This window comes from Oncorhynchus tshawytscha, unplaced genomic scaffold (assembly GCF_018296145.1).
Source record: "Oncorhynchus tshawytscha isolate Ot180627B unplaced genomic scaffold, Otsh_v2.0 Un_contig_1824_pilon_pilon, whole genome shotgun sequence".
Classification (NCBI taxonomy): Eukaryota; Metazoa; Chordata; class Actinopteri; order Salmoniformes; family Salmonidae; genus Oncorhynchus; species Oncorhynchus tshawytscha.
Genome location: NW_024609829.1, coordinates 496,669 through 515,000, shown reverse-complemented (window position 1 = coordinate 515,000; position 18,332 = coordinate 496,669). Strand labels below are relative to the sequence as shown.

General features: G+C 42.3%; 1 protein-coding gene across 5 annotated transcripts; it reads left to right on the top strand.

The window, feature by feature from the left end:
• The first annotated feature begins 3,849 nt into the window (after nt 1-3,849).
• LOC112247290 (zinc finger protein 395-like) lies at nt 3,850-18,067 on the top strand. Of its 5 annotated transcripts, none has more exons than XM_024416009.2 (10): nt 3,850-4,204; nt 9,086-9,315; nt 10,426-10,646; nt 10,758-10,858; nt 12,345-12,547; nt 12,694-12,794; nt 12,971-13,247; nt 13,486-13,569; nt 14,991-15,109; nt 15,351-18,067. In XM_024416009.2, exons 2-10 carry the CDS (start codon nt 9,121-9,123, stop codon nt 15,460-15,462), a joined length of 1,413 nt encoding a protein of 470 aa, XP_024271777.1. In that variant the 5' UTR covers nt 3,850-4,204; nt 9,086-9,120; the 3' UTR covers nt 15,463-18,067. The 5 variants fall into 5 exon arrangements, with proteins under 5 accessions (XP_024271777.1, XP_024271778.1, XP_024271774.1 ...); XM_024416006.2 differs by having other exon boundaries at nt 3,851-4,204; nt 12,342-12,547; XM_024416008.2 differs by lacking the exon at nt 3,850-4,204 and adding an exon at nt 7,510-7,779 and having other exon boundaries at nt 12,342-12,547.
• Nucleotides 18,068-18,332: the final 265 nt, after the last annotated feature.

The window sequence follows — 18,332 nt, the reverse complement described above, 5'->3', positions numbered from 1 at the left end:
AAGAGCAGTTAAATTCTACAACCACCTAAAAGGAAGCGATTCCCAAACCTTTCATAACAAAGCCATCCCCTACAGAGAGATGAACCTGGAGAAGAGTACCCTAAGCAAGTTGGTCCTGGGGCTCTGTTCACAAATACAAACAGACACCACAGAGCCCCAGGACAGCAGCACAACTAGACCCAACCAAATCATGAGAAAACAAAAAGATCATTACTGACACATTGGAAAGAATTAACAAACAAACTGAGCAAACTAGAATGCAATTTGGCCCTAAACAGAGAGTACACAGTGACAGAATACCTGACCACTGTGGGTGACCCAAAATTAATGAAAGCTTTGACTATGTACAGACTCAGTGAGCATAGCCTTGCTATTGAGAGAGGCCACAGTAGACAGACCTGGAGCTCAAGAGAAGACAGGCTATGTCCACACTTCCCACAAAATGAGGTGGTAACTGAGCTGCACTTCCTAACCTCCGGCCAAATATACACTACTGTTCAAACGTTTGGGGTCACTTAGAAATGTCCTTGTTTTTGAAAGATAAGCACATTTTCTGTCCATTAAAATAACATCAAAATGATCATAAATACAGTGTTCACATTGTTAATGTTGTAAATTACTATTGTAGCTGGAAACGGGAAGAGGCGACTCCGGGATGCTGGCCTTCTAGGCAGAGTAGCAAAGAAAAAGCCATATCTCAGACTGGCCAATAAAAATAAAAGATTAAGATGGGCAAAATAACTCAAACACTAGATAGAGGGACTCTGCCTAGATGGCCAGCATCCCGGAGTCGCCTCTTCACTGTTGACGTTGAGACTGGTGTTTTGCGGGCACTATTTAATGAAGCTGCCAGTTGAGGACTTGTGATGCGTCTGTTTCTCAAACGAAACACTGTAATGTACTTGTCCTCTTGCTCAGTTGTCCACCCACTCCTCTTTCTATTCTGGTTAGAGCCAGTTTGCACTGTTCTGTGAAGGGAGTAGTACACGGCGTTGTACAAGATCTTCAGTTTCTTGGCAATTTCTCGCATGGAATAGCCTTCATTTCTCAGAACAAGAATAGACTGACGAGTTTCAGAAGAAAGTGCTTTGTTTCTGGCCATTTTAAGCCTGTAATTGAACCCACAAATGCTGATGCTCCAGATACTCAACTAGTCTAAAGAAGGCCAGTTTTATTGCTTCTTTTATCAGACAACAGTTTTCAACTGTGCTAACATAATTGCAAAAGGGTTTTCTAATAATCAATTAGCCTTTTAAAATGATAAACTTGTATTAGCTAACACAACATGCCATTGGAACACAGGAGTGATGGTTGCTGATAATGGGCCTCTGTACGCCTATGTAGATATTCCATAAAGAATCAGACATTTCCAGCTACAATAGTCATTTACTTCATTAACAATGTCTACACTGTATTTCTGAGCAATTTGTTGTTATTTTAATGTTCAAAAATGTTGTTTTTCTTTCAACAACATGGAAATGACCACAGAATTTTGAATGGTAGTGTATTTCACAGACCTTCAAAGAATTCAAAAACAAAATCAATTTTGATCTCCCATATCTATTGGGAGAAATATTACAGTGTGCCATCGCAGCAGCAAGATTTGTTTATTTATTTTCCCCTTTGTACTTTAACTATTTGCACATCGTTACAATACGGTATGGAGCCATAAAATGACATTTGAAATGTGTCTTTAATTTAGAAATTTTTGTGAGTGTAATGTTTACTGTTAATTTTTTATTCTACTTTTGTCTATTATCTATTTCACTTGCTTTGGCAATGTAAACATATGTTTCCCATGCCAATAAAGACCTTTAATTGAGAGCGGGAGAGAGATACAATAACATGAAACTGATTTGCTGCAGGGTATAGCCTATGCGTGTATCTGTTTTTTGTGTGTTTTTTTACATGTAATGGTGCCCTTATTTTCACAGGATTGAGACGGGGTAAGTTAGTTGCCAGTCGGATACATTTATATGCAAGTGTGAAAGCTGAGAAGGGAGCCCGTGAACTGAGTAACTAACTATAAACTAACTTAGCTGTATCTGGGTCAGTGGACCAGAGTGTAGGCCTATTTCGCAACAACATTCTTTAGAGCGCCACTGACTCACCCACCCCCACACACCAAGGACGACGTGTTGTACGCTCTCTACGTGCAGCTTTTCAATGTGTGTGTGTGTGTGTGTGTGCGCGCGCGTGTGTATATATATGCCTGATCGACCAGACGCTCACCCGCACGTACAGCACGAGCTCCCCATGCAGTAAGAGCTATAAAATGACGAACTACAATCTCTCGAGCCAGACCGTTAGGCTAAAATCGGTATTCTGTAACTGCATGGGGATGTCGTCACATCTCCTCTCGCCAATATTCACGGAATGTGAAAACAAATTAGATTAAAACAGCGTCCCTGGTCCTTCATCTTTATAGCTACACAATATCTGTGGTTCTCAAACCTATTTTGTTGTAGCCAAAGATTTTCGATTAAATTGACAAGATAGTCAAGTGACCGCTCTAACAATAGAAATGCATGTCCTCAAAAGAGGAGGCGATATCAGGCAGGACCATTCTATTGAATGAGAGGGCAGATAGGTGTTTGAACAGCAGGCACAACAAAGTCATGATTCTAACAATTGCGGGAATGCCACGTGCCTCCACTTATATCGGTAGTCTAAATGTGTAATATGAAGAAACTTGTATTAGAACAAATAAGACACACCTATCTCTACACTTTCTCATAGACATCCATACAAAAGGGGATTATCTCACAGATTTTGGGGGGAGTAAAATCCTCTTGCTTTTCCTCTTCCTCTCTGTTGTAGCCTTCAACTAGCTCACCCGATTCAAATCAAATGTTATTGGTCACCTACACATGGTTAGCAGATGTTAATGCAAGTGTATCGAAATGCTTGTCATTCACCTAGGGCTGATGATTAGTTGGCAAATTGAATCAGGTGTGCACGTTCTGGAAGATATAAAATACAGGGAATGGCTTTGGGTCCCAGAGGAGAGGTTTAAGAAACCACTGATCTATTTTATGTACACCAGTGGTTCGCAAGCATCTCCTTGGGGACACTCAGCCGTTCCATGTATTTGACCCATGTCTATTCTAGAGCTAGCACACCTGATTCAACTTGTCAACTAATCATCAAGCCCTTAATGAAATGAACCAGGTGAAATGTAAGGGGTCCCTGAGGAAATGTTTGAGAACCACTGATGTAAACTGCTGTATAGGGTACACCATGCCCATACAAGCCATCCACATACCTGTTGTTTTTCACCTCAAGAAAAGGAGAGCCAACACCTTATAATTAGTGTAAACAATGGCCGTGTGGATTGCATAGGCTACTGTGTAAATCACACAGTGAATCTCATCTGACTGGTTTAGTCAAACGCGGATTAATTGTGAGATTAGAATGGAGCTGTGACATTACAGTAGCAATATTGTTAATGTTGCAGATGGGTATGAAATGGCAAAAATAGGCCTAATAGAAATAACAGTATATAACATTTATTATAATAATTAATTTAGAACTTCACCAAATTCCCTATCGTAGCCTATGACAAACTTTCACTGAAGCAATGTGACCAAGTTCTAAACTTGCACTGAAATGATGAGCAACGTTGCAACTTTCAATGTAGGTGTTTGCTTTCTGCAGCATGCATACAACAATGTAACCTAGTTGAGTTACTGTACGTCCATTGTGAGCTCCACTCAAACAAGCCCAAATCCAAGCTACCGTAAACAAGTGAGCTTTGTGGGGCGTGTGTCTAGAAAAACAGGGTTTGACCAATGAACGCTGACATCCTTACCACATGGTTATCTTGTTTACTACAAGACCTGAAAACCCGCTGAAAACAGATTCAAGAAAACCCGGACGTGTATTTCATTCCTTTTTTTTAAAAACTCGACACCTACAGCTATATTTTCACGCTAAAACTGTTTAACTGCCACTGATGTATCTATTCAGTTGAGTCAAATATGTAAAGTGGTCGGTTATTTACGTCCGAGTACCGTGTATGTATGGTATTTAGTTGATAATGTTTTCGCAGAAGAAAAGTTCCATTCCAATCCTGCCCCTTAATCCATACCGGGTTTGGATATAACCAGCATACAACCCTTTTTCAGGCAGGGAAAACAGCATTTCAAGTTACAGCCGGTTGAAGCGAGCTTTAAGGAAGCTGGTGTGTTGAATATTGGCAGAGGTAAGTGCACTGTACCCATTGAAACTTTGGGAGGGTTTTCTCAAGGAAAAGTGCTGTTTGGAATGCATGTTTTTCAACATGTTAGTAGATTCCTTATGCAGTATATAAGGTTTGGATTTTAAGTGCATATTTGTATTGTAAACATGAAGGGGGAAAAAAACATGTTCTTATCGCTGCAAAACGCATTGAGGCTACGTTTTTATATGACCATGTTTATCAACTGTGAAGTTGCAAATAATATTAGGACCCAGTCAATGCAGACGCTTGTTATTTGTGGGCTATCAGTAATTGTTCAATGAAGCAATCAATGCCTTATATTACATTTTTATTACAAAGCATGAGCTGCAGAATATAAGCTGTAAACGTGATGTTTTGCATCCTAAAATATCTTGTGTGCATAGATCCTTTGTGACAACCTTATAGAACTAATTTAGTTTAAAACAACATCCAACATTATCCTATTATTGGGAAACCAGTAAACATAAGAAACAAAATTATAAAATCAAACGAATAAAAAATGAATTATGCATTACACTAAATCATCTACATTAAGTGTCGTAGTGATAATTTTACTGCAATGATGGTGTTTTCATGGTCTATTTTTGGTAAGAGAAATTGACAGTTTTAGTGCGGGCATGCGTGGTTATACTACTTTCTACCGATAAGGGGGTGGACAGCTATGTCATAGACCCTCAAGTTCTAGAATGTTCTGAGAATGGCAGCTATTTTGGTCAGGGAGAAATCCAAACCAGTCTTCGAGTACCAATGAGTCATAATACCCATAACCTAGTGGTCAAACAGGGATATGGTTCCAATCGTTTTCCCACCATTCATATTTCCCATAGTGGATTTTAGAAACACTTAAAACAAGGGCTGTGTTTTGTGTAGATTTACCCTTGCGTGCTGTTTTGATAACCGTGTAAATCTCTAGGACAATGTGATTACTATTTACCCCCCTCGAATGTTCGCTAAATGTAGTAATAGCATTGCCTACATTAAATGGACAATTCTGTGAACAGTCTTGTGCAAGTTTTAAATAGACACAATACCTGTTAGCAAAGGTGTCAGCTAGAGATGTGGTGCAGGAGCTTGCAGGGATTTGTAGTTTTGCATCTGAGTAAAATGCAGTCAAATATTTGTCACCTTGTCCGAGAGAGATTTACATGGTTATCAAAACAGCACATAAGCCTATACGAAATACAGTCCTTATTTTATGTGTTTCTAAAATCTCCTATGGGAAAAAATAATGGTGGGAAAATGATTAGAACCACTTCCCTGTTTGACCACCAGGTTTTATGGGTATTATGACACCTCCACTGTGGTGCTGTATAGGAATGAATGGCAGAAGAGGCATAGGTGATGCATTTCTTGCTTTTACTTTTGGAGGAGAATAAAAGGCATATGTGTAAAATGCAGTGCATTCGGAAAGTATTCAGACCCCTTGACTTTTTCCACATTTTGTTACGTTACAGCCTTATTTGAATATTGACACTTTTTATTTATTTTAATCCATCTACACACAATAACCTGTAATGACAAACCCAAAATAGGTATTTAGAAATGTCAACAACAAAACAATACATCTTATTTACACAAGTATTCAGACCCTTTGTTATGAGACTCAGGATGCACTTGAGCTCAATTTTGTTTCCATTGGTCATCCACAATGTTTCTACAACTTCATTGGAGTCCACCTGTGGTAAATTCAATTGATTGGACAAGATTTGGAAAGGCACACACGTGTCAGTAAAAGGCACATGACAGCCCGCTTAGAGTTTGCCAAAAGGCACCTAAAGGACTCTGACCATGAGAAACAAGATTCTCTGGTCTGATGAAACCAAGCGTGAACTCTTTGGCCTGAATGCCAAGCTTCACATCTGGAGGAAACCTTGCACCATCCCAACGGTGAAGCATGGTGGTATCAGCATCGTGCTGTGGGGATGCTTTTCAGAGGCAGGGACTGGGAGATTAGTCGGATCGAAGAAAAGGTGAACAGAGCAAAGTATGGAGATATTTGATGAACCTGCTCCAGAGCACTCAGGACCTCAGACTGGTGCGACAGTTCACCTTCCAACAGGACAATGACCCTAAGCACACAGCCAAGACAATGCAGGAGTGGCTTTGGCACAAATCTCTGAATGTTCTTGAGTGGTCCAGCCCGAACTTGAACCCGATCAAACATCTGCAGAGACCTGTAAATAGTTGTGCAGCGATCCAGTTGTAGAGGGAGGTGTTTAGTCCCAGGGTCCTTAGCTTAGTGATGAGCTTTGTGGGCAGGATGGTGTTACACTAAGCTGTAGTCAATGAACAGCATTCTCACATAGGTGTTCCTTTTGTCCAGGTGGGAAATGGCAGTATGGAGTGCGATTGAGGTTGCATCATCTGTTGGGGCGGTATGTGAGTCTAGGGTTTCCGGGATGATTGTGTTGATGTGAGCCAAGACCAGCCTTTTAAAGCACTTCATAGCTACAGACGTGAGTGCTACTGGGTAGTAGTCATTTAGGAAGGTTACCTTGGCTTTCTTGGGCACAGGGACTATGGTGGTCTGCTTGAAACGTGTGGGTATTACAGACTCGGCAGGGGAGAGGTTGAAAATGTCAGTGAAGACACTTGCCAGTTGGTCCGCGCATGCTTTGAGTAAACATCCTAATAATCCGTCTGGCCCCGCCTTGTGAATGTTGACCTGTTTAAAGGTCTTGCTCACATCGGCTACGGAGAGTGTGATCCCACAGTCACCCAGAACAGCTTTTGCTCTCATGCATGCTTCAGTGTTGCTTGCCTCGACGTGAGCATTAAAGGCATTTAGCCCATCTGGTAGGCTCGAGGCTGGGTTTCTCTTTGTAGTCTGTAATAGTTTGCAAGCCCTGCCACATCCGTCAGCGCCGGTGTAGTAGGATTCAATCTTAGTCCTGTATTGACGCTTTTCCTGTTTGATGGTTCATCTGAATTGCATTCAGTTGTGAAACTGACGAGGTATCCCCTTTCCCCTTATAAGATGTGTTATTTTCCCCTGTATTCCTGGTATAGAGTTACAGTGCCACCTGTGGCTGGTGACTATTGTATGCCTCTACGTACAGCAGCAAGCTACTGTTACAGAGGGCCAATGTTGTGAAATCAAAGGAAATTCTGTTACCATCAGGTTGGTTTATCATTACACCAGTGAGTCAAACATTACTGGAATCAAGGAGGGGATGGAGAGAACCTTACCTCCCCCTTCTCTCTTTCATACTCAGCCTTTGGGGTCTCTGGTGGCATTGTTGTTGCTTATGCACACACACACACACACACACACTTCTTCCCTTCTCTCTTTGATGTGTTTTTAATCGGTATTACAGGATATGATGGACCGTGACCACTCAACAGAGCAAATCTGGTCCACCCTAAATCTTTCCCAACTGTAAATTGTTCTTCTATATTTTCTAGAAGGGGTGACTCACTGTGTCTTGCTCTCTGGTTTCCAGAATTGCATCAGTTATCGTGATGACGTCCAAATACTGATGCCCATCGGAATGTTTCTATTGACGACGTGAGAACGGCAGGGCGATTGATGCTAGAATGAGTTCATGGGATTAGAGGTAGAATCACTTTGTAGGAGAAGAGTTCATTCATTATTGGGAGAATGTTTTTGGAGAATCCCACACCTCAAATTATTGGAGACTATTATTGAAACCCTGCCTCTATCGCATTTCCTGTGCAGGGTAAATACAAAGCATTTTGTCATAATCGTTTATTTTTGAACATGTAACTTGGAACAACTTTAACAAATGAAGAGTCATTAGTAGGGCACTCTTTTGGAATTAATATATTTCTGGTTTGAAGATTCTATTCACAGGCTACTGTTGTGTAATGGTAATAGTATCTTAAGGTAGGCCTACACATTCCATTGGGATGTTGAATGTCAGCTAACTTTAGCTCTGTGTGTAGGAGGTTTAACCAGCAATGAGCTCTCTGTAAAGGTCAAGGCAAACCTTGTGGCTCAGGTGGTAGAGCATGGCCCTCAGGTGGTAGAGCATGGCACTTGCAATGCCAGGGTTGTGGGTTTGATTCCCACAGGGGACTAGTGTGAATAAGTTCAAATGTATGCACTCACTACTGTAAGTTGCTCTGGATAAGAGCATCTGGTAAAATGTCTCAAGTGTCCGAAATAGAGAAGGACTCCAAAATAGGTCATGGGTAAATATTTGTATTGTAACTCTATCTGCGGAAGCCAGCTGATCCCAAGCCACCACACACCATAGTATATAGTTGGATGGTGTAGAAAGAAGTCACCTCCTACCCACTGATTTGGTGTCAGATGTGTTTTTATCTAATAGTCAAGGATAGGGTTGGGGGATATGGTCATCTGATGCAATTTCAACCAAGAGCGTTTAGATGGGGAGGGGGTAGATTTTGATCTAAGACAGGTGTTCATTCAAGTGCTGATGAAGACCAATTATGTAATTGATTAGCTTTCAGGAGTGCCCTCCCCACACTCTTAATCAATCCATCAACATTCATTGCAGAATGGCTGAGGTGTCATACACACATGCATCTGTATGTACATGACTCTGTCAATAAAGTTAACTTTATAGAGCTTCAAAACATGAAATACAATCGTAAAGTGAGCACACAGATTTTTTTTTCCTGTAATGTGTTGAAAGCAGATGGTCAATTTCTCAATCCTCATTGCCCCTGCAATGGCATTTGACTGTAAAAGAGATTAAGTGTAACATGCACACTTCTAAGATCTTTTAAAATGGATACCAATGACAACCAGAGTGCATTTCTCAGAATGCAACACAGCATGATTTCTGAGGCAGGATCAGTACTCTCCTACTACAGTAACTAAACCCAAACTCTACTCCTGTTTCGTCTGTCTGTCTCTGTCTGTGTTCCCAATAGATCTTCTGAGTCTACAGACAGTGTTACTGCCAACCATGTTACCTAAGAGTCGTCTGGGGAAGCGTTCCCCATTAGGGGCGTTGGTGTGTACCTCCTGCCCCTCCATGGAGAGCACACTGGAGACAGGGGGTCATGGGGACCCTGAGGGGGGTGTGGGGGGCCCAACCATGGGATCACCAGGGCCCCAGCATCTCAGCAGGTTCAACAACAAACTACTTCCAGGACAGAAGGTGAGGGAGACATTCTTATGTTACATGTCATGCTTGAGAGAACACCGACAATCTGTTTGTCACTCTCTAATTCAAATTCAGATTGTTTTAATGAATTTTCTCTTTCCTCAAAGTATCGCTGTCTGTCTTTTTATATCGGTCTCTCTTACGCTCCCCCTATCTTTGCACTAACCTTGACTTGTTCTTTTTGACATGTCATTGTACATCTCTCTCTCAATCGTTGTACATCTCTATCACTCTTTCTTGCTCTCTCTCAATTCAAAGGGGCTTTATTGGCATGGGAAATATGTTTACATTGCCAAAGCAAGTAAAATAAACAAAAGTTAGAGGATCATTTAACAACGTCAACAAAAAACTATTAGAAATTAACAGTAAACATTGATTGTCGTCTTCTCATGGCAACGGGCCACAAATCTTGCTGCTATGATTGCACATTGGCAAAATACCACAAACAGATATGGGAGCTTATCAATGTTGGATTTTGTTATAGTGTGGACACTATACAAATCATCCCTACTGAATATGTGGTGTACTTAACTGCAGTATAGTATTATGACTGTTCATGGGAGCATTGTTATTATGGACATGTGTTGACTGTGACCTTTACCCAGAGTCGGTACATTATTCATGTGACACTGCCTCATGTTGAGTTGGGTATATCACTCCTGTTTTCTACCATTTCTACATGGCTGTACACCTTTTATTTTGGAGTTTGCAAGTAAAGACAATGAACCTTGAAACGCTTGTGGATATTCCTTGTCAAGTTCTCAAATTCTTTGTGGGTCTGTGTGATCTGAGGGAAATATGTGTCTGTGGTCATACAGGTTAGGAAGTGCAGCTCAGTTTCCACCAATTTTGTTGACAATGGGCACATATCCTGTCTTCTCTTGAGAGCTAGGTCTGCCTATAACGACCTCTCAATAGCAAGGCTATGCTCGCTGAGTCTGTACGTAGTCAAGGATTTTGGGTCAGTCACGGGGGTCAGGTATTCTGCCACTGTGTACTCCTCTGTTTAGGACTCTCTCTGTCTCTCTCCCTCCATCCATATCACTCCCTCCTATTTCCTCCCTCAATTACACTTCTGTCGCCAACCTCTCCCTCTCTCTTTAGGTGTATGTGTTGTGTGGAGGGCGTGAGTGCACAGGGATAGTGGAGCAACACAACCATGTGGATAATGAGGTGGCCGTCCTACTGCCTGTCCTGGGACAGCATGTCCTGAGGAAACTAGAGGACGTATGGACCTGCCCCACCGTACCGCCTCCACCTTCTACTACGACACAAGGCACAGGCAGACCACACCAAATGTCCTCCTGCATCGACGTGCCCAGGAGGTTAGTGTAGTGTGGATGTCATTTGTGTGTTAACTGGAGCAGGGTATGCATTCCCCTGTCATTGTGTGTGTGTCTCTCTCTCTCTATACCTTATCATTCTCCCTGCTACAGGAGTGCGGAGACTATGGATGAGATGATGGCAGCCCTGGTTCTGACCAGCCTGTCCTGCAGCCCTCTGGTCCCGAGCCCTCCTCAGAGAGACACAGTCACAGGTAATTCATTGACAGAATAATTGATTGAGTGATAAGCTCTTGGTTATATTTTTCTCTCCCAGTTTTTGTCAACCATTGCAGCACTAGTAAAAAAAAAAAAAATCAAATCAAATTTTATTTGTCACATACACATGGTTAGCAGATGTTAATGCGAGTGTAGCGAAATGCTTGTGCTTCTAGTTCCGACAATGCAGTAATAACGAGCAAGTAATCTAACTAACAATTCCAAAAAAAACTACTGTCTTATACACAGTGTAGGGGGATAAAGAATATGTACATAAGGATATATGAATGAGTGATGGTACAGAGCAGCATAGGCAAGATACAGTAGATGATATCGAGTACAGTATATACATATGAGATAAGTATGTAAACCAAGTGGCATAGTTAAAGTGGCTAGTGATACATGTATTACATAAGGATGCAGTCGATGATATAGAGTACAGTATCAACGTATGCATATGAGATGAACAATGTAGGGTAAGTAACATTATATAAGGTAGCATTGTTTAAAGTGGCTAGTGATATATTTACATAATTTCCCATCAATTCCCATGATTAAAGTGGCTGGAGTAGAGTCAGTGTCATTGACAGTGTGTTGGCAGTAGCCACTCAATGTTAGTGGTGGCTGTTTAACAGTCTGATGGCCTTGAGATAGAAGCTGTTTTTCAGTCTCTCGGTCCCAGCTTTGATGCACCTGTACTGACCTCGCCTTCTGGATGACAGCGGGGTGAACAGGCAGTGGCTCGGGTGGTTGATGTCCTTGATGATCTTTATGGCCTTCCTGTAGCATCGGGTGGTGTAGGTGTCCTGGAGGGCAGGTAGTTTGCCCCGGTGATGCGTTGTGCAGACCTCACTACCCTCTGGAGAGCCTTACGGTTGAGGGCGGTGCAGTTGCCATACCAGGCGGTGATACAGCCCGCCAGGATGCTCTCGATTGTGCATCTGTAGAAGTTTGTGAGTGCTTTTGGTGACAAGCCGAATTTCTTCAGCCTCCTGAGGTTGAAGAGGCGCTGCTGCGCCTTCCTCACGATGCTGTCTGTGTGAGTGGACCAATTCAGTTTGTCTGTGATGTGTATGCCGAGGAACTTAAAACTTGCTACCCTCTCCACTACTGTTCCATCGATGTGGATGGGGGGTGTTCCCTCTGCTGTTTCCTGAAGTCCACAATCATCTCCTTAGTTTTGTGTGACGTTGAGTGTGAGGTTATTTTCCTGACACCACACTCCGAGGGCCCTCACCTCCTCCCTGTAGGCCGTCTCGTCGTTGTTGGTAATCAAGCCTACCACTGTTGTGTCGTCCGCAAACTTGATGATTGAGTAAGGTGTGTGTGTGTGTCTCAGTTGGTAGAGCATATTGTTTGCAACGCCACGATTGTAGGTTTGATTCCCATAGGGGTCCAGTACGAAAATATATCCACTGTAAGTGACTTCTGGATAAGTTACTAATGTGTGTGTGTGTGTGTGTGTGTGTGTGTGTACAGCAGGTTCTGCTGGTATGGAGTGTGGAGGCGGGGAGCTCTCAGACAGCGGAAGTAGTGGCTACTGGAGCTGTGACCATGGCTACGGAAGCCCGGCTCCCTCTCCACCAATCACAGAAAGAGAGGGTCACAGCCTGTCCATGCCCCCTGATGAGGGATTGGACATGGAGCAAGTGCTGTTTGACGAGCCAGCACCACGGAAACGCAGGGTGAGTTGGGTAGTCATGGGGACAGACTTGCTAAAATTGACCAATGTGGCAATGTGCTTGCCAGTAAATTCTGTCACATATCAGCTAATTGTTCTTGATTTAATGTTCCATCAGCCTTGCTTACCTGTGAACTTGTTTCCTCTCAGAACTCAGTGAAGGTGGCCTACAGGTGTCTGTGGCCAAACTGTGGGAAGATTCTGAAGTCTGTCGTTGGGATTAAACGTCACATCCGTACCCTGCACCTGGGGTAAGTGTCTAGGGATGAGACTGATCTTTGGTGCAAAAATGGCGGCCGTTGACATTATAAAGTCTTAACTTTTATTATCAGATGATGTGACAGCGCTTCTACTAGCAGTAATAGTGGCATAAGAAAACAACTGTTGCATTAATCTATGCACTGTATATCCACGTGTTTTCCCTCAGCCAAGTCAGTGAGCATGAGCGTTGCTCCTGCAGTGAGGAGGACTTCTACTACACAGAGATCCATCAGCGGGAGGCGCGGCCTCTCACCCGACCTCTAGGGGTCTCCACCCCCAGCACCCCATGGCCGGCCTGCACCTCCACCTCCAGTCCCTCTCCCGCTGGCGTAGGACCAGGAGCTGGAGGAGACTCCCCCACAGAAGTGAGCCCCCAGCTCAGCCAGTCTGCCCCCTCCACCCCAGACTTCTTCTGGCAGGTCCACTCTGAGCACTCCTACCAGGTAAGCACTAGGACAACTGCCCTCCCTGCTATTCATGTCTAAGTTATCTCTGTTCTGCACACCGGGAATGAAAAGTGGAAAACAAATGTGTTTCTTGAGTTAAATATATAACAAGCATGCTATGAGCACCTATTGCAAACTCTGTTTTTGTATGTGGTTATATAGCCTATTGTTTCATATTTTGCAATCAATGATCCTACCTGATCGCAATCATTGATCACTTTATTTATCTCTGTAGGTTCCAGTCCAGGTGGTGGCTCCACCTGTCTCGGTCTCCTCCTGCCATTGTACCACACCTACCTCAACCCTCCACCCAAGACAGGTAAACTTGCCTGAAGCACTGGGTGGGTAGAGTTTGCACTTTAGGACTGAAGGAATGGTCTCAAATGTGCAAACCCTGCCGATCTCACACCCCGGCTGAGCTAAATCAAATGCGCCTAGAGAAAAGTGTTGGTAAAGGAGCTGGACAACAGACTACACCAATGAAATGACAATCAACACAACCCTGACTCCTGGGGCTCTTGGACTCAACTGTCACTGCAGAATCCAATAGGAGAATCTCAAGGGAAATTCCCTGTAGATAATTGATTTATAAACACTCAGTTAAGAATCTACTGTACCACTGCTGTTCATGCTCTATGTCCAGGTATATGCTATTTTCGCTGGTAGAATTCAACATATTTTTGCCCATTAAACACAGAATTGTCCATATATCCAAGGGTTTTGAATTCATCACATATTTGCTTTTAAAAGTGGAATATTTGCAGAAACATTTCCCATACAGAGCCTTTGCCAGTATGTGTTTGGGGAATTGAATTCAGTCCATCAGGGAAAAAGAGCATAGGTTTTCTAGGATAGATTTAGTGCCCTGTCTCCAGAGCTGCTCTATACTGCCAATAGTGTCATGGATATTTACCAGCTAATCCCCTGTTGATTTGATCAGATTTTCTTTCCATTGCTGAACTGGCTGCCTTTGCCTCCACTGGCCCATAGTCTCTCGTTAGCTGGTGCTACAACACTGCCACCTATCGATATGTAGTAGAAACTGCTGGTAATTTATTTGTAACAACACGTGGACACTGGCGTGATCAAGCCACTGCAGTAGTCTGCAGCAGTACACACAAAGAGAAATCAACGCTGATGCCGTTTCAGCAGTTAACATGCATCGTTCAGTTTACTGTAATCTAAATACGCATTACATGAATGCTAAAATGGTGGATGAAGATTTTACTTACTTTCACCAGTGTTGTTTTGCTGGACCTTGCAGTATTGTGAGAGAAGGCAACATCAAATGCAGTATGTTGTCATTTATTTTATTAGTTTACTTGTCAGGAACCATGCATAACAAATGCATTGAACCAGATTGATCTACACCGCTCAGTTCCCATCTGTAATATTATTGATATTTACAGATTTTTTTTATATTTTCCTTTAGGGTTGTAGATTTCTCAGCACAAAAAAATGTTCAATTCAGTTGTGGGTTATTTGTATAAAATTAGACAGATTAGTTAGTCTCTAACCAATTACCAAAAACTGGGTTTACACTTATTTATAGTGGCTGTCCTTGTCTCCTCTCATCTGCAGTTCCTTTCCCATCAGTGGAGGTAGAGGAGAGGAGACGTGGAAAAGAAGCCTTTTGAAAGGACATTATGCTCTTCATCACCCATAACAAAGGCAGTCATAATATGTATGTTCTGTTTTTCTATGCACTGCTTCTCACCTGTTTCCCCCTCTGTCCACCAGGGTGCGTCGTTCCGTGTGAGGTCAGTCAGTGTGGGAGAACAGTGGCTGCAGCAGCACAGTTCCCCCATCAGACCACACCCTGTCAGCACCTCTCCCCAACGCAGCCACTGGTCCGCAAGGTGAGATATTTATACTATTACTAATGTATCACTATTGATAACATTTTAATGCCTCATATCTGCCTCAGTCAATCTAAGTCTACAGTCATTTCCCTTCTCGCCGATCTGATTCTTCTGTCTTTTCCTCACTCTTATCTATGCATCTCCTTACTTATGACTCTCTCTCCATTTCCGTTCATTACATTTACTGTAAATTGACTTCCCCCCCCCCTCTCTTTCCCTCCCTCTTTTCTCTCTATAGGAGGATCCGCGGCGAGGCGAAGAAGTGCCGTAAGGTGTACGGCATCGAGCACCGGGACCAGTGGTGCACCGCCTGTCGCTGGAAGAAAGCCTGCCAGCGCTTCCTCGACTGAAACCCTCACAGAAGAGGGGGATGAAGAGCGAGAGAAAGACTGAGCTGTCACCTCTTCGAGTGAAGACTGAGGAAAGATCTGGGGGGTCAACCAGTGGAGCACCATGTACGTTCACGTTTATTTCTTTCTTTAAAAAAAAAAACGTTTTTTTGTACTTTTTACCACTTTACTAAAAGTTTTATGTATTTTGTTCATGTCTTTGACAACTTCGGGTTCTTGTGTGTTGGTGCTCATGGTGAACTCTGCGTGGAGCAGGCAGCTAAAAGACCTATGACTGGTAACCTATGACTTTTACCAGAAGCATAGTTTTGCATCTCAGTTCCCCTGTCTTCCTGCCCAGGGAGGGGCTATAAAGGAAGTGGAATGTGTGATCCTCTCTTCCAAATCTTTGGCTATAACTTATAAACAGCAACTCTTCTATACCCAGCAGCTATATAGGGGATGTCTATAGATCTATGACATCATGCCGTCCATAACTTGGCTTGGAAACAAGGCTTTTGCTGCCTGTTGCTAATTGTGGGCCTGAGCCAGACAGGAGCTGAGCAGAACATCTGATCTGTAAATTAACCTAACTTCCAAACGCCTGGGCAAGAACAGATCCGTATGATACAAAGGTTAACCGATCCATCAGGCTTTGGCTTCCTGTCTGTGCATGCAGTGGAGAATGATGACGAGGAGAAGAACGTAAAGTGATACTAGGAGGGAGCTAGCCCTATGTGACAGAGGTGAAGCCTCACTAAATACTTAGGTCCTGTAAATAGCATGCTTGTTACCATGTCAGAGAAGAGAGTTGCAGTCAACTTGCTCATTTATTTGTTAAAAAGTATTGAGTTTCATTTATACCAGCTCTTGTCAATTGCATATAGTGCACAGATTGGTTGAGAGAATCCCCCTTGACGTATAGGATTCCATCTGCTCATGATCTACCAAGCGTCGGTAACCAGGAAGTTGTGTCCTAAACATTGAGAATGGATTGGAGGAGGAGTAAAATGCAGATTTGGGAGTCATTAGCCCAACCTGTCTGATGTCATAAGCCATTTATTCCTGCAAACGTGTATGTAGCTTTTTTGTAATGTATTTGGCTTTTTTAAGGGAACAAAAAGATGTTTTTTGGTGATGTTGAATATGTTAATTTGTATTGCGTTTCGTTATATTATCCAGCAATGTTGTCTATATTTTGCAACTTGTCGTTTTTCTAAGGTGCGTTAAATACAATGTTCCGCCAAGAATTACCATGTTGTGGGATATAGGAATGAATTCACATACTTTAGACCAATCAGATGTCATACACATTGATTTTCACTTCTCTGAGCATGATGAAACCAACTGTTAAAGTTAAGGACCCAGTATCTCATCCTTGTTGTTAGCAGCTACGGTAGCTATCCTTTCTGGTATGCCTTAAAGTCTTCTTAGTTACACCAGAAATAGTCTATAATATAGCCTCGTAACAGGCTTTGGTTATGCTAACGGATATCATTTCAGAGCACTAGTCTATAATTAAAGAGATACTGACAGAATAGGACATGAAAGTATTGGTTCCCTTTAAAACATGGAGGTCATTGGCAGCTTTGGCCTCTTACTCACATCGTTGTAATAAAATGAGCCATTTGTATAAATATATTTTGTCATGAATCAATCTCCATACATTTGCCATATGCTTGGATATCCAACACTCCAGTACCAGCCTCAGTACTGCTGAAAAACTATCTGAATTATGTTATCGAGGTTCCAGGTTTGATGTGGAATGTGACACATGGTGCCAATAATAAGAACTAAAATATGGTGCCAAGATGGAGTCTGAAAACATTTACATGGCTAAGGGTTTATCTAGAATGATATGCTGCATTGTGGCCCTAAACCCTTGTCAGTCTGCCACTTATTGTAAGTGAACTTGCATAAACAGATGTTTCATATGTTAAAACCCAAAATGCTTGTTTATTGAAACTCATGTTTCCTTGCAGTAAGCCAATGTATCCACAGAAGCAAAACATTGTTATATATTGTGTTATGTATAGTTAACTGCCAAAATAATGGAAACACTTGAGTAAATGAGGGATACAAAGTATATTGAAATCAGATGCTTCCACAAAGGTGTCGTTCCTGAGTTAAACAATTAACATCCCATCATGCTTAGGGTCATGTATAAAATGCCCAGTTGCCCATTGTTTTGGCTACCATGGCTAGAAGAAGAGATCTCAGTGACAAGGGGTCTTAAAGGCTCATAGAGGGTTTAAGAGTGTGTCAGATTTGAACCCAATTGAATAATTATGGGAGATTCTGGAGCATCGCCTGAGACAGCGTTTTCCACCACCGTCAACAAAACACCAAATGATGGAATGGTGCAGCATCCCTCCGAGTTCCAGACACATGTCAAATCTATGTCAAGGTGTATTGACGCTGTTCTGGCGGCTTGTGGTGGCCCAACCCCCTATAAAACACTGGCGTTTCCTTTATTTTGGCAGTTACCTGTATGTACTGTACCTGGAGAAAGAAATGACCTCTGAATAAAGTAATTTTTTTATTATGATGCACTATTTTTATATGGAATCTGGAATGTTTTGGTCTTTTTGATGTTGAAATGTGCTTGATAAAGATTAACCCTGTCTCTAGTAGTCTTGTTTTTATTCTCCTTTTTCAAATCTTGGCCTCAAGTTAGATGTAAAGTTATACACCTTTCCATGTTGAGTTGTGAGCCTGCATCTATACAGATATTTTATTTGATCAAGAGAGGACATTTATTGTTATTATACAAGACATTTGGTGTGGACATTTTTTGTTTAATAAATGGAGCATTGTGGGATTCATACAAGATGTCATTGTCTCGTGAACATTCTAGAACGCTGGAACAAAACACCTCAAGACACTGAATC

Coding starts and splice junctions, on each gene's coding strand:
- LOC112247290 (XM_024416006.2), top strand. CDS start 9,121: ATGTTACCTAAGAGTCGTCTGGGGAAGCGTTCCCCATTAGGGGCGTTG. Junction 10,647..10,757: donor TGCATCGACGTGCCCAGGAG/GTTAGTGTAGTG, acceptor TCCCTGCTACAG/GAGTGCGGAGACTATGGATG. Junction 10,859..12,341: donor TCAGAGAGACACAGTCACAG/GTAATTCATTGA, acceptor GTGTGTGTACAG/CAGGTTCTGCTGGTATGGAG.